General features: G+C 39.6%; 1 protein-coding gene across 2 annotated transcripts in view; it reads right to left on the bottom strand.

Annotated features, from left to right (window-relative positions):
* Positions 1-14,493, bottom strand: part of AOAH (acyloxyacyl hydrolase) — a 196,671-nt gene that overhangs the window by 136,884 nt on the left and 45,294 nt on the right. For both annotated transcript variants that reach the window (XM_001102698.5, XM_077996935.1), the window contains exon 4: positions 727-826. In XM_001102698.5, coding sequence (XP_001102698.4) covers positions 727-826 — 100 coding nt within the window. The remainder of the gene's footprint in view (positions 1-726; positions 827-14,493) is intronic.

Below are 14,493 nucleotides of genomic sequence, written 5' to 3'. Positions count from 1 at the left end.
TATTATCCTCTCATCCAGAGTGTGGGGAGGGAATTGTGTGAACATTTGCAGCCTCCTCTCCGCAATCCAACTAAAAGCTACACAAAAAGATATAATGCACACAGGGTCCTCTGAACAGCTATCACTGAATAATAATGTTATCAATAATGATTACTTAGCAATCATTTTTTATTAACACTTTAAAAACTGTATCAGTTACTGTGCTAAGCAATTTTTCCATAGTAGCTCACCTACTTCCCAAAATAAACCAACGTGGGAGGTAGTTTATCATAACCCATTTTATGAGTAAGAGCAATAAAGCTCGGAGTAGGGTGACCAACTGCCCAGGATTTCTCAGGTTGTGGGGCTTTCAGTGCTCATGGTAGGAAAGTCCTGGGCAAACTGGCATGAGATGGTCTCTCTATGAGAGTGACTTGCTTGATTTTTAAGTGATAGGGATTTAAACCTCTGCGTCTCTTTTTTCAGATTTCCTACCTACTGGCAGCCCAGTTCAAAATTACAGTCCACAATGGTTGAACAGCAAAGACATTCTTTGTAGCATGGGAGTAGAGATCTAGGCTGAAATGCAGAAATATTATTTCTTGCGGGGTAATTGAAAATGTCATCTTGTCTCTCCCTCCCTGTCCCCAAAACACTGAGTGAGTAAAAGCTAAGTCTCCCTTTCTAACATTTCCAAAGACCTTGTATGTCACTGGAAACAGATGTTCAGAGTGAGTACACACTCACCTTGGGAAGAGGGTAGAGATGACACAATGGTTGGCCAGTGTTCTGTTTACAAAACTCCAGAGTGTGACATACCACATCCGCATTCATATCTGCACTAAGCCTGGAGGGAAATGGGGCAAAACAAAGGCTATTCAGATCTCTCAGGCATTAAGAAATAGAAGCTACTGCAAAGAAAGGTAAATCCCCAGAATGGATTCTAATACCCTCAACTCCTTGCAGAGTGGCCTTTGAGCCCAGTCCCGGGGAGCTGCTGGATGGTAATGATTTCCTGCCACGTTGCTCTCTCCTGCATTTAGAATGAGGTCCTAAGGGCGAGGATGGGGCACGCACAGCACTGAGCTGCCAGTCAGCCTCTCACGCAAGTGCTGGGATTCTTTTCAGGCAAAGCCACACATAAAATTGGGAAAGAAAAAGTGGACGGGGATGTAATTTGATGGAAACAATATTTTGAAGTTTGGGCCTTTGAAAGATATGGTGACCTTATAGTGAAAAATCATTTATGATATAGCCTTAAACACCTAACCTTATTTTCTTAGGCACAATCCAAATAATCTATTCTGTTCCCTTATAAACGTATTTCTTTTTTCTTTTTTTTTTTTTTTGCGGGAGATCGGAGTTTTGTCAGACCTCTGAGCCAAAGCTCAGCCATTACAACCCCTGTGACCTACACATATATGTCCAGATGGCCTGCAGGAGCCAAGAAGTCTGGAGCAGCCAAAGAAAAACCACAAAGAAGTAAAACAGCCAGTTCCTGCCTTAACTGATTAAAATTACAACATTTTATTATCGTGACTTGTCCCTGCCCTATCTTATTGATCAATCGACTTTGTGACGTTCTTCTTCTGGACAATAAGTCTTACGATCTCTCCACTGTGCACCTTGCAACCCCATCCTCTGCTAACAATAGATAACCACCTTTTACTGTAATTTTCCATTACTTACATAACTCCTATAAAACAACCCCTTCCCCATCTCCCTTCGCTGACTCTCTTTTCGGACTCAGCCCATTTGCACCCAGGTGAATAAACAGCTTTATTGCTCACACAAAGCCTGTTTGGTGGTCTCTTCAACGGACACCCTTGACATTATTATTACTCAAATCAGACTCCCCAGTTATTCAGGAACAGAGTTTTTGTTTTGTTTGTTTGTTTGTTTGTTTGTTTTTGTTTTTTTTGAGACGGAGTCTCGCTCTGTCACCCAGGCTGGAGTGCAGTGGTGTGATCTCGGCTCACTGCAACCTCTGTTCCCAGGTTCAAGTGATTCTTCTGCCTCAGCCTCCCCAGCAGCTGGGATTATAGGCACCCACCACCATGCCTGGCTATTTTTTATATTTTTTAGTAGAGACAGGGTTTCACTGTGTTGGTCAGGCTGGTCTTGAACTCTTGACCTCAGGTGATACACCCACCTCGGCCTCCCAAAGTGCTGGGATTATAGGCATGAGCCACTGCACCAGGCCCAGCATGTTTCTTATTCTTATGGAAGAAAGTACAATGTAACTGACTTGTGTCTCTCCCTGGGGATGGTGTAAGGCTAATTCTCTTAAAACATTTAGTTTACATCTAGATTCGATGGAGCTAAAACAAACTTTCCATGTCCATTTTTTCTTTTCCACTCCCAAAACTCTTCTTACCAAGAAAAATGAGTATAATTTTTCGAATGATGCAAACAAGTATAAACTCTTACTACATTTTACGAGCAAATTATTGATTCAAACCACAAGTCAAACCAAGACAACAAAAACAAAAAAATCCAGCAACACAGGTTGTTAATACCCAGAGACCAATCTTTGTATTCTGCGGAGGGACAGTGATGGAGTCTAGAAGATTCTTTCTTTGGGTTTCTTCCCAGCTCACATGACCACTTCGCTGTCTCCCTTTGCCCCTGGGGGTGGGCTCCTGGTACCTGTGTTGATATGCCATAGCTCCCAGCCAGTTGATTAGATCTCATTAAACTACTGTTTCAAGCAGGACCAATCTGATTCTTTCAAACATTTGGAATCGGTGTTAAAAATGTTTGGCTTCACCCTGGACTACCCTCAGAATAAGAGAAGCTAGAGTGAGCTGGGATGGTGCTGTCGTAATTTCCTGCCATGTGAACTGAGTATCTGGAAAGCCAGTCTGCAGGATGGGTTCTGAGGGCAGAACTCAGAGGGTGTGCAGCGAGGCAGTTGGAGGAGAGCGCACTCCCTGGGTTCCTTTGGTTTACTGGTTCTATTTTCAGTCTCTTTCAGAGGCCTGGGTACTTTTCTGCCCTTCAGTCCCGTGATCTGTGTGCTCTAGGCTCTTATAATAAATCCACTCCAACCTCTCCCCACCCAACTATTATAACAACTACCTCTACAATCACTGCAATGACTAACACCTCTCTTCTCCCCCTGAGCCTCCTCCTTTTTCCCTTTCATCTTGTGATTGAAAGCAGCAGCAGCTTACACATGTGCCAGCCCTTGAGCACCCCTGGGTTAGCACTGGAGTGCATGGCCCCTTTTAATCCCTGGCCTGAATGTGAGTCACTGAATCTGCTTGCTCCCTGCACTCTCCTCTCTGCTTTCTTTCCCTGATGCCCATTTCCCAGACTCAATTAGGTTGTCTGCTCTGCCAAAGGAATTTTACACCTGGGCATGCAGAATAACAAATGGAATTTAGAATGATAAAAAGCAAAGAAAAGAAAACAGAACAGAAAAACACTCTTGATTTTTCACTTTGTGAGTAAGCAGCAGTTATAATGGTTGCTAAACATCAAAACATCCTTAAAAATCTCTAAAAATCTTATCTTGGGACCACTACACCTCCAAACACTGGGAGGTGCCTTGAGCGTTTATTTCTATCATGCACCTTCCAGTAGAAAGAACGACCCTGTGTTAATGAAAATGTACCTTATCGAAGCCTGTCACAGAAAGGGGGGGCCACCTTGGAAATCTCCAAATATTTTGAGGATAACCAACATGTGAAAACAGGCTGGAACCATGGCCACTCAAATTTCATTCCAGCTGAATGCGGCAAACAGTGTGGCTGGCAAAATGGTTTGTCAACCTTTTGTGAGCACCTGAGTTAAGAGGGAAATGCAGGGTTCATCATGAAAGTCACCTGCTTAGCCCCAGGGTCCCTTCAAGGGAAGTCAGGGGGTAAGACTGCAACGAAGAGTATCAAAGACACCATCCCTGTTAAGCAGTGAAGCAGGCTGCTTGTTGCAGATAAAGTCCATTACCAAACTAATGTCTACCAGGGGTCAGTAAATCAGGAGGGGATGGCTGTTTTCACACATCTGTTCTCAACTTAATTGTTCATTTATTTAACTGATGACTGCTGTCTTTATGGGGGTCTGGTAGTTAGTGGACTCAAGAGAGTGATAAATAGGGCTTTGGTTAATCTTTGTTTTTAACCTAAGGCCAGTATCCCATCTGTGGCAATCCAGGACTAGCAGAGCCAACTCATCACGTGATATACAAGACCTATTCTCTTTTCCCTCCCTAATAGGGCACAACTTCAAGTAAGTGAACTTGAATGTGAGAGTGGAGATGTGGACCACTCAGAGAGCGAGGCTGGCCATCTCTGAACTGGGGAGTAGAAGAGGGGAACTGGACATGTGGTGTCCCTCTAGGTCCTCTAAGATAGAGATTCATCATCAAAAAGACATAAAGTGACAAGTACTCCTTTGGATGAAAAGAGAAAATGCTGAACTCCATACATTCACAGAAATTTAAAACCATTAGAATGTGCAAGATGCATAAGAAGTGGCAGTATGGTGTGTGTACTCTTGCTCAGCCTTGGGACAGAAGGCCTAGACTAAGCATCATTTACTGAATCTTCAAGCAGTCTGCAAACTCATAGGAACCATTCCCACCTTTTCTTTCTCCTAGAGCAACAGATAAAGCCAAGAGAGTCACATTTTTCATTTTTAAAAAGACTTTTTCTTTTGAGCAGTTTTAGGTTTACAGTGAGATTGACAGGAAAGTACAGAGATGTCCCATTGACCTCCCACCCCCACACATGCATAGGCTCCCCTATTATCAATATCTGCCACCAGTAATCTCTTAAAATTGATAAACCTGCACTGACACATTATTATCGTCCAAAGTGTTTAGTTCACCTTAAGGTTCACTCTTGGTGTTGTATACTCTACAGGTTTGGACAAATGCATAATGACTGGTCTTCACCATTATAGTATCATACAGATTAGATTACCACTGCCCTAAAAATCCTCTGTCTTATGCCTATTTGTCTCTCTCTCCATCCTAACCCCTGGTAACCACTGATATTTTTGTAGTCTCCATAGTTTTGCCTTTTCCAGAATGTCACATAGTTGGAATCATACAGTATGTAGCCTTTTCAGATTGGTTCTTCTCACTCAGTAATATGCATTTAAGTTTACTCCATGTCTTTGTATGACGTGAGAGCTCATTTCCTTTTACTGCTGAATGATATTTCATTGTATGGCTGTACCACAATTTGTTTATATGATTGGACATTGTGGCTGCTTTTAGTCTTTGACGATTATGAATAATGCTACTATAAATATTCTTGTGCAAGTTTTTGTGTGGACATAAGTTTTCTGCTCAATTGGGTAAATGCCCAGTGGTATGTATCCTGGCTTGTATGGTGAGACTCTATTTTGTTTTATAAGAAACTATCAATTTTTTTCAGTTTTTAAAAAATTTTACCTATTCTATGTACAGTGGTATCTCATTTTTAAATTTGCAATCCTGTAACAGCGTATAATGTTGAGCTTCTTTTCATAAGTTTATTTGTTATCTGTATATCTTTTTAAGTGAGGTGTCATTTAAGGTCTTTAATTTTAGGTTCATTTTTTTTAAACTGGGTTGTTTGTAATTGTTGAGTTTTAAGAGTTATTTTATGTATATATTTTGGATAACAGATGTTTATTAAATATATACTTTGCAAATAGTTTCTCTGAGTCTATTTATTTGTACGATGTAAAAAGTTATCACAAAACCCAAGGTCAACTAGATTTTCTCCTACACTTTTAGGAGTTTTGTAGTTTTGTTTTTACAATTTATGTCTCTGATCCATTTTGAGTTCATTTTTGTGAAGGATGTAAGGTTTGTGTCTGGATTCATTTTTTTGCATGTAGATGTCCATTTGTTCCAACACCATCTGTTGAAATGACTATCTTTTTTTCAAATCATATTGCCTTTGCTCCTTTGTCAAAGGTCAGTTTACTATATTTATGTGGGTCTATTTCTGGGTTCTCTATTCTGTTCCATTGATTATTGGTCTATTCTTTCACCAATACCCCACTGTCTTGATTACTATAGCTTTGTAGTAAGCCTGAGTTCAAGTAGTATCAGTCCTCCAACTTTGTTCTTCTCCTTCAATATTGTGTTGACCATTCTTGATCTTTTGCCTCTCCATATAAACTTTAGAATCAGTGTGTCAATATCTATAAAATAATTTGCTGAGATTCAGATTGAGATTGCATTGAATCTACATGTGTTAAGCTGTTTTTCACTGCCATAAACAAATACTTGAGGTTGGGCAATTTATAAAGAAAAGAGGTTTACTTGGCTCACTGTTCTGCAGGCTGTACAAGCATGACTCCAGCATCTCCTTCGAGTGAGACCTCAGGAAGCTTTCAATCATGGTGGAAGGAAAAGGGCGAGTGGGAAGTATCACATGAAGAATGAAGAGAGCAGGAGTGAGAGAGTGCAGGGGAAAGTACCACACTCTTTTAAACAACCAAATCTCGTTACCAAGGGGTTGACACTAAACCCTTCATGAGGAATCTGCCCCCATGATCTAATACCTCCTACTGGGCCCTACCTCCAACATGAGAAGTCACATTTCAACATGAGATATGGAGGGTACAAACATCCGAACAGTATCACTACAGATCAAATTGGGAAGAACTGACATCTTGACAATACTGATTCCCTCTATTCATGAACATGGAATATCTTTTCATTTATCTAGTCATTTAATTTATTTCAATAAAGTGTTGTAGTTTTCCTCATAAAGATCTTGCACATATTTTGTTAGATTTACACATAAGGATTTTATTTCTAGAGGCGATAATGTAAATGGTATCATGTGTTTAATTTCAAATTCCACTTGTTCATTGTTGATATATAGGAAAGTGATTCACTTTGTATATTAACTTTGTGTCCTGCAACCTTGCTATAATTGCTTATTAGTTCTAGAATTTTTTTTTTTTGTGCCGATTCTTTTGGATTTTCCACATAGACAGTCAAGTCACCCGAGAACAAAGTTAGTTTTATTTCTTTCTTCTTGATCAGTAGACTTTTTATTTCCTCTGCCTCTTATTGCATTAGCTAGGACTTTCAGTACAATGTTGAAAAGAATGGTAAGAGGAGCATCCTTGCCTTGTTCCTCATCTTAGTGGGAAAGCTTCTAGTTCTCAGCAGGAAGTATGATGTTCATTGTAGTCTTTTTGTAGACATTCTTTATCCAGTTGAGAAAGTTTCTCTCTAGTTATTTCTAGTTTACTGAGAGTTATTTTAAAATCACAAATGAGTATTGAATTTTGTTAAATTTTTCTGTGTCTATTAATATAATCATGAGATTTTTCTTTTTGAGCCTGTTGATATGATGGACTACAATATTTGATTTTTGAATGTTGAACCAGTTTTGTATATTTGAGATAAATCTCACTAGTTGTAGTGTATAATTCTTTTTATACATTTTTTTATTTAATTTCCTAACATTTTGCTGAGGATTTTTAAATCAATATTCATGAGAGATATTGGTCTGTAGTTTTCTTTTCTTGTAATGTCTTTGTCCGGTTTTGGTATTAGGATGATGCTGACCTCATAGAATGAGTTACGAAGTGTTCTCTTAGCTTCTATCTTCTGAAATAGATTATAGAGACCTGGTATACGTTCTTCCCCAAAATTTGGTAGAATCTACCAGTGAATCTATCAGGGCTTCATGTTTTTTGTTTTGGAAGATTATTAAATATTGATCCAATTTCTTTAATAGATATAGGCCTATTCAGATTGTCTATTTCCTCTTGTGTGTTTTGGCAGTTTGTGTCTTTCAAGTAATTGGCCCATTTCTCCTAGATTATCAAATTTGTGGGCATAGAATTATTCATAATATTTCTTGATTATCTTTTTAATGTCTTTGGAATTTGTAGCGATGTCCTCTCTTTCATTTCTGATATCAGTAGTTTGTGTTATCTGTCTTTTCCTTAGTTGGTCTGGCTAGAGGCCTATCAATTTTATTGATATTTTCAAAAAAACCTAGCTTTTGGTTTAATTTTCTCTATTGATTTCCTGTGTTCAATGTCCTTGTTTTCTGCTCAAATTTTTCTTATTTACCTTCTGTTTATTTTGGATTTACTTTGCTCTTCTTTTTCTAGTTTCTTAAGGTAGAAGCTTAGATGACTCATTTTAGGTTTTTCTTTTTTTCTAATATAGTCATTCAATGCTACAAATTTCTCTCTAAACACTGCTTTCACTTCATCACACGAATTTTGATAAGTTTCATTTTCAATTTTATTTAGTTCAAAATACCTTAAAATTTCTTTTGAGATTTCTTCTTAGGTTCATATGTTATTTAGAAGTGTTTAATCTCCATGTATTTTGTGATTTCTAGTTATCTTTCTTTTATTGATTTCTAGTTTAATACCAACGTTGTCTGACAGCAGACATTGTATAATTTCCATTCTTTTAAATTAAAATGTGTTTTATGTCTCAGAATGTAACGTATCTTGGTGAATGTTTCATGTGAACTTGAGAAGAATGTGTATTCTGCTGTTGTTGGATGAAACAGTCCTTAGATGTCAATTACATCTGGTTGATTGATAGTGTTGTTGAGTTCAACTACAGTAGTCTCCCCTTATCTGAAGTTTTGATCTCCATGGTTTCAGTTATTTGTGGTCAGCTGTAGTCCAAAAGTATTAAACAAAAAACTCCAGAAAGAAACAACTCATACATTTTAAATTGCATGCTGTTTTCAGTAGGGTGATGAAATCTTGCACCATCCCACTTCATCTCACCTGGTATGTGAATTGTCCCTTTGTTCAGCATACCCATGCTCTATACACTACCTACTTGTTAGTCACTCAGTAGCCTTTTCAGTTATCAGATTGATTGTCACTGTCTCACAGCGCTTATGTTCAACTAACCCTTATTTTACTGGATAACAGCCCCAAGGCACAAGGGTACTGTGCCTAATTTATAAATTAAACTTTGTCATAGACATGGCTGTATAGGAAAAAACATAGTATACATAGGATTTAGTACTTTTATCCATGGTTTCAGGCATCCACTGGTGGTCTTGGAACATATTTCTCACAGATAAGGGAAGATTACTACATGTGTTTACTGATTTTCTGTTGGCTGGAACTGTCCATTTCTGATAGAGGGATGTTGAAGTCTCCAACTACAATAGTGGATTTATCTATTTATCGTTGCAGTTCCATCGGTTTTTGCCTCACATATTTTGATGCTTTGTTTTCAGGTGCATACATATTAAGAATTTTTGTCTTATTGGAGAACTGACCCCTTTATCATTATGTAACTTTTATCCCTTTATCCCTGATAACTTTCCTTGCTTTGAAGTATGTTCTGTTTCAAATTAATATGGCTACTCTTTCTTTTGATTAATGTTAGCATGGTATAGCTTTCTCTGTCTCCTTTCACTCTATATTTATCTTAATATTTAAAGTGAGTTTCTTGTTAGACAGCAAATAATTGAGTCTAATTTTTTGATCCACTCTGAAAATTTCTGTTTCTTAGTTGGTACATTTAAACCATTAACAGTCAAAATGATTATTGATACAGTTAATACCTACCATATTTGTTACTGTTTTTTATTTGTTGCCCTTGTTCTTTGTTTTTATTTTTGTTTTCTACTCTTTTTCATTTCTCCCTTGCTCCCTCACTCCTACCATCAGAAACATGAGAGTTTGTGTGTGTGTGTGTGTGTGTGTGTATGTGTGTGTGTGTGTGTGTGTGTGTGTGTATGTGTGTGTGTGTGTGTGTGTTTCTAATAACTACTGTGAGAAATTAGTTGAACTCCTGGAGGCAAAACTCACAAAAGAGTGAGTGGGCACACCCCTATGACTTGGTTCCCCTGGAATTTTTAACACAAACTTGTCTACATCTAGCTCCAGCAATTTGTCTATTACAGTACAGATTATCTTTCTTTAATACTGGCTCCTGTGGCAATTTTTGCTCTGGAAAGTTGTGATTCTCTGTATCCACCTGTTTCTCCCCAGTTTTGGAGCAGCAGTTTGCCCAATAATTTTACTTATTTTGTTGTTCTTTTGTTTTTTTGGAGACAGAGTCTCCCTCTGTCACCCAGGCTGTAGTGCAATGGTGTTATCTCAGCTCACTGCAACCTTCGCCTCCTGTGTTCAAGCGATTCTCATGCCTCAGGTTCTAGAGTAGATGGGATTAGAGAGGTGCACCACCACCTCCGGCTAATTTTTGTATTTTTAGTAGAGATGGGGTTTCACTATGTTGGCCAAAGTGGTCTTAAACTCCTGGCCTCAAGTGATCCACCCGTCTTGCCCCCAAAGTGTTGGGATTACAGGCATGAGCCACCACCGCCAGCCCTGATCTTACTTCTCTTAAAGATCGATGAAGTATTGTTGGTTTTTCAGTTTGTTCAGCTTTTTAACCTGTTGTTAGAAGAGTAGTGACTTTCAAACTTCATAATGTTGAGCCTATCACATTTTCATTTACTTCCTTTTACTACCTTTACAGCTACAGAAGTATATAGGAGTGCAGCATACAGGAAGGGGAGGGCTTCAACACTTTGGCATAGCCAGCGAATTGACTGCTTGAATTAGAATTATGGTAGAATTACAGTCAATGATGATGACCATCATTATCATCATAAATCTAAAGAGGAGCAAGGATGACAGAGCCTGTGGCGGGGTTAGGAGAATAGAGGCTTTTCCACTTGAAAGTGCTCATATTTAGACCTGTGACATTACTTTCAAAGGAGGTTTTATATATAAATTGTAGTCACAGAGATCCCCCCAAAAAACTGAGAGATCTTCTTCATATAACTTAATACTCTTATCTTGTTTCTAGGTCACATCCTTTATAGTGTACTATAAATTTAATCATTTCTATAAATCTTGTAATTATCTTGTGAATAACAGAATTATATTGCCCCCCCCCCCTTTTTTTTAAATGGAGTCTCTCTCTGTTGCCCAGGCTGGAGTGCAGCAGCGTGATTTCTGCTCATTGAAGCCTCCACCTCCTGGGTTCAAGCAAATCTTCTGCTTCAGCCTCCCGAGTAGCTGAGATTACAGGCACCCGCCACCATGCCTGGCTAATTTTTACAGTTTTAGTAAAGACGGGGTTTCACCGTGTTGATTAGGCTGGTCTCAAACTCCTGACCTCAAGTGATCCACCCGCCTAGGCCTCCCAAAGTGCTGGGATTACAGGCATGAGTCACAGAGTGCAGTGGCTCTGCCCTGTATTTTTAATGCCTCTCCCAAAGCCATTAATTACATTTAAGGTATACCATAATTGTTATCAATTCTGTTTTGCGTTTTTTTCTTAAAACTGTTTGTAGTTTATGCCTGTCCTGATCTCAGAGAGCTCCTGGGCTTAGGACACAAGAACTTGTGATTTAGAGAGAAGCATAAATAGATACCAGGAAGCAACACTGCCAGACAGAGACCAGAGTCAGGCTTGCTGCAGGAATGGAGAGAGCAGTGGCGGTCTGGGCCACACAGAGGGGGACCCAGCTGTGGTCACTGGCTGGGATTGAGCTGCCCGCTGAGGCAGCTCCTCCCTGCATGACTCAGGTTCTTGGGGAAAACCCTGAGTTCTCAGGTATCCTTTTTTTTTTTTTTTTTTTTTTTTTTTTTTTTTACATCTTGTGGCTCTGCCTGTGGGAAGGAAATGTAATTGCTGCATAATTAGTCCATGAATTATTGAGAACTGAGTGGTGTGAAATAATGAGGAAGGATGCCCTTTGGGTTAGAAACTACATTTAATATTGGAAGACTGATATTCAAGTAAAACTAAATCATGAGGTTGTCATTTTCAGGGTCTACGTCAATCTCAAGGTGCGTCTGATGGCTTAAAACAAGCTGTATGAAGAACATGCCCAATGAAGAAAAATTTCTATCAGCTCACAACTAATACACATAGTGGGAAACCATGGACAAACAAAACACATGGTGGACAGAACCACAAAGTGAGGATCAGACATCTGTCGTTTATTCATTTATTACATCTGTGGTTCTTCCAAAGTGGCCCACCTCATGCTAGCGAGAATAAGTCTCTTTATTAGAAAGAAAAATGTGATTCAGGCTGGAGTGCAATGGAGTCATCTCAGCTCACTGCAACCTGCGTCTTCAGGGTTCAAGCGATTCCTCTGCCTCAAGCTCCCGAGTAGCTGGCACTACAGGCGCGCGCCGCCACATCCGGCTATTTATTTTGTATTTTAGTAGAGACAGCGTTTCACCATTTTGGCCAGGATGGTCTCGATCTCCTGACCTCGTGATCTGCTCTCCTCAGCCTCCCAAAGTGCTGAGATTACAGGCGTGAGCCACAGCACCCGGCCCGCTAGTCCCATTCTTTCTCCATACCTATGCCCGCTTGTCTCTTGTACAGTTCACATGCTGTACAGTTTGCATCTGCAGTGATGAGTACTGTGTCTGTCCTTTCTCTGATCCTTGTGCTTCACTGGTTCTCACACTACTCTATAGCCAGGTACAGAAGATCTAGTTGTGTCTGAATTGCCCCAGGCCACTTCTCGGTAACTCCCAGCACACTGCTCTTGGGAGCTGTTCTCTGGCACCCCCTTTTGGTCACTTGCATGTACTGCCCTCTTTGAGTTCTGGGACTTTTCAGTTTGCTAATCTGGTTCCCTGATCTAGGCTCCTACTAGGTGTATAAACAGATTCATCGAATAGACAAAAAGGGTTTCTTTTTTTCTTTTTCTGTCTTCATACTTTGAAAAAACTTTCTTCACAGCAGTCTAGTCACGGCTCATCTGTAATCATACTTTTTTTTAAAAAATTATTATTTCAACAAACACTTATTGAAGACTTTCTACGCTTAAGTATTGCACCTGCGCCTGGAGATACAAAGCTCTCTCCTTTCCCCCCCAACCCTTCCTACCTCTTTTTCTTACTTTCTTTTGTACTTTCATAAACATATAGTCAGTATTTTGCTAAGTACCTGCAGATAGATGCAAAGATGAATAAAATGTAGTCCTAGCCCTCAAAAGGTTTTCCATCTAGTTAGCAATTTAGAAAAGTAAATGGATAATTCGATTACAAATAGCTGTGGTAAATACCATGCTAAGGGTTTGCACAGGGTATTAGGAAAATGTGTGCACGCTCATGAATGTACATGTCTGTATGAGTGTGCTTTTGTGTGTACGTGTATGTGCCTGTGTGCATGTCTGTGGGTGTGCACGTGTTTGTGTGTGTGTTTGTGTATGTGTATGTGCCTGTTTGCCTGTGTGTGTGGGAGTGGGTTCATAAGATTTGTTTGGGGTAGAGGTAGAGGGTAGAGCTTTTGGATGTGCCAAACTGAGTGAACATCTCATACAAAGATCCTGAGGCAGAAACCTCCTGGTGTGTGGAGAGACTACAAGTGGTTCGGAGTGTAGTGTGCTATGGAGTGGCAAGGGGTGAGTCTGGAAATGCCCTCAGAAACCAGTTCCTGATGAGCCTTGTGTATGGGGCTAGGAGTCCTGCAAAGGATGTGAAGACTTTGAAGAATTTTACGTTCAGGGAGTACCATAGTTAGGTTTGCATTAAAACATACTAGTCTAGCTATAATGTAGATTATGAAACAGTAGGACAAAGGGCAAGTTTGTAGGCCTGGAATCCAGTTAGGAGGCAGTGCCAATAACAGTGGCACTAGCTAAGAATAAAGGGTCCCTGCCTTCCAAACACAGCCCACGGGTTATGAAAAATTGTTTGCCGTAACAGAGTGAGATCACTATTAAGAGAGACAGGTGCACAGTACGACAGATCACTGATGACCTCCCTGCCTGTATGATTTCCTTCTGTCTTTAAAATTTTGTGACTCTAGGCTACCTGTTGTAGAAGGGAATGCTGTCCTTTGAACATCTCTGCTGTAAGGTTAATGGCCCCTTGAAGAGGAATCATGTAAGAATGTTCCTAGGAACCAATCCAAATGCCCATCAATGATAGACTGCATAAAGAAAATGTGGCACATATGCACCATGGAATACTATGCAGTCATAAAAAGGATGAGTGCATGTCCTTTGCAGGGACATGGATGAAGCTGGAAACCATTGTTCTCAGCAAACTATCACAAGATCAGAAAACCAAACACCGCATGTTCTTACTCATAAGTGGGAGTTGAACAACGCGAACACATGGACACAGGGAGGGGAACATCACACAACAGGCTCTTTTAGACGGTGGGGGAAATGGGAGGGAGAGCATTAGGACAAACACTTAATGAATGTGGGGCTTAAAACCCAGATGACGGGTTGACAGGTGCAGCAAACCACATGGCACATGTATACCTATGTAACAAACCTGCACATTCATCACATGTATCCCAGAACTTAAAGTTAAAAAAAATAGAATGTTCCTAAGAGCACTGTTCACAAGAGTTAAAACCAGAAAGCAATTAAACATATAATTTATGTATAATAAATTATAAAATGTTTATAATAATATGTATTATATAATAATGAATGATTTATATTTGTATATTTTATATATAATACAACCATAGGAAAACCTCCATAATTCTTTTTATAGAAAGCAGGAGAAGAATGAACATGGAATTTAGGATGATGCTCACTTGGGTGGGAAAAGCCTGAGAATAAA

The sequence above is a fragment of the Macaca mulatta genome, chromosome 3 (assembly GCF_049350105.2).
Source record: "Macaca mulatta isolate MMU2019108-1 chromosome 3, T2T-MMU8v2.0, whole genome shotgun sequence".
Lineage (NCBI taxonomy): Eukaryota > Metazoa > Chordata > Mammalia > Primates > Cercopithecidae > Macaca > Macaca mulatta.
This window is presented reverse-complemented; position numbering and strand designations above follow the sequence as displayed.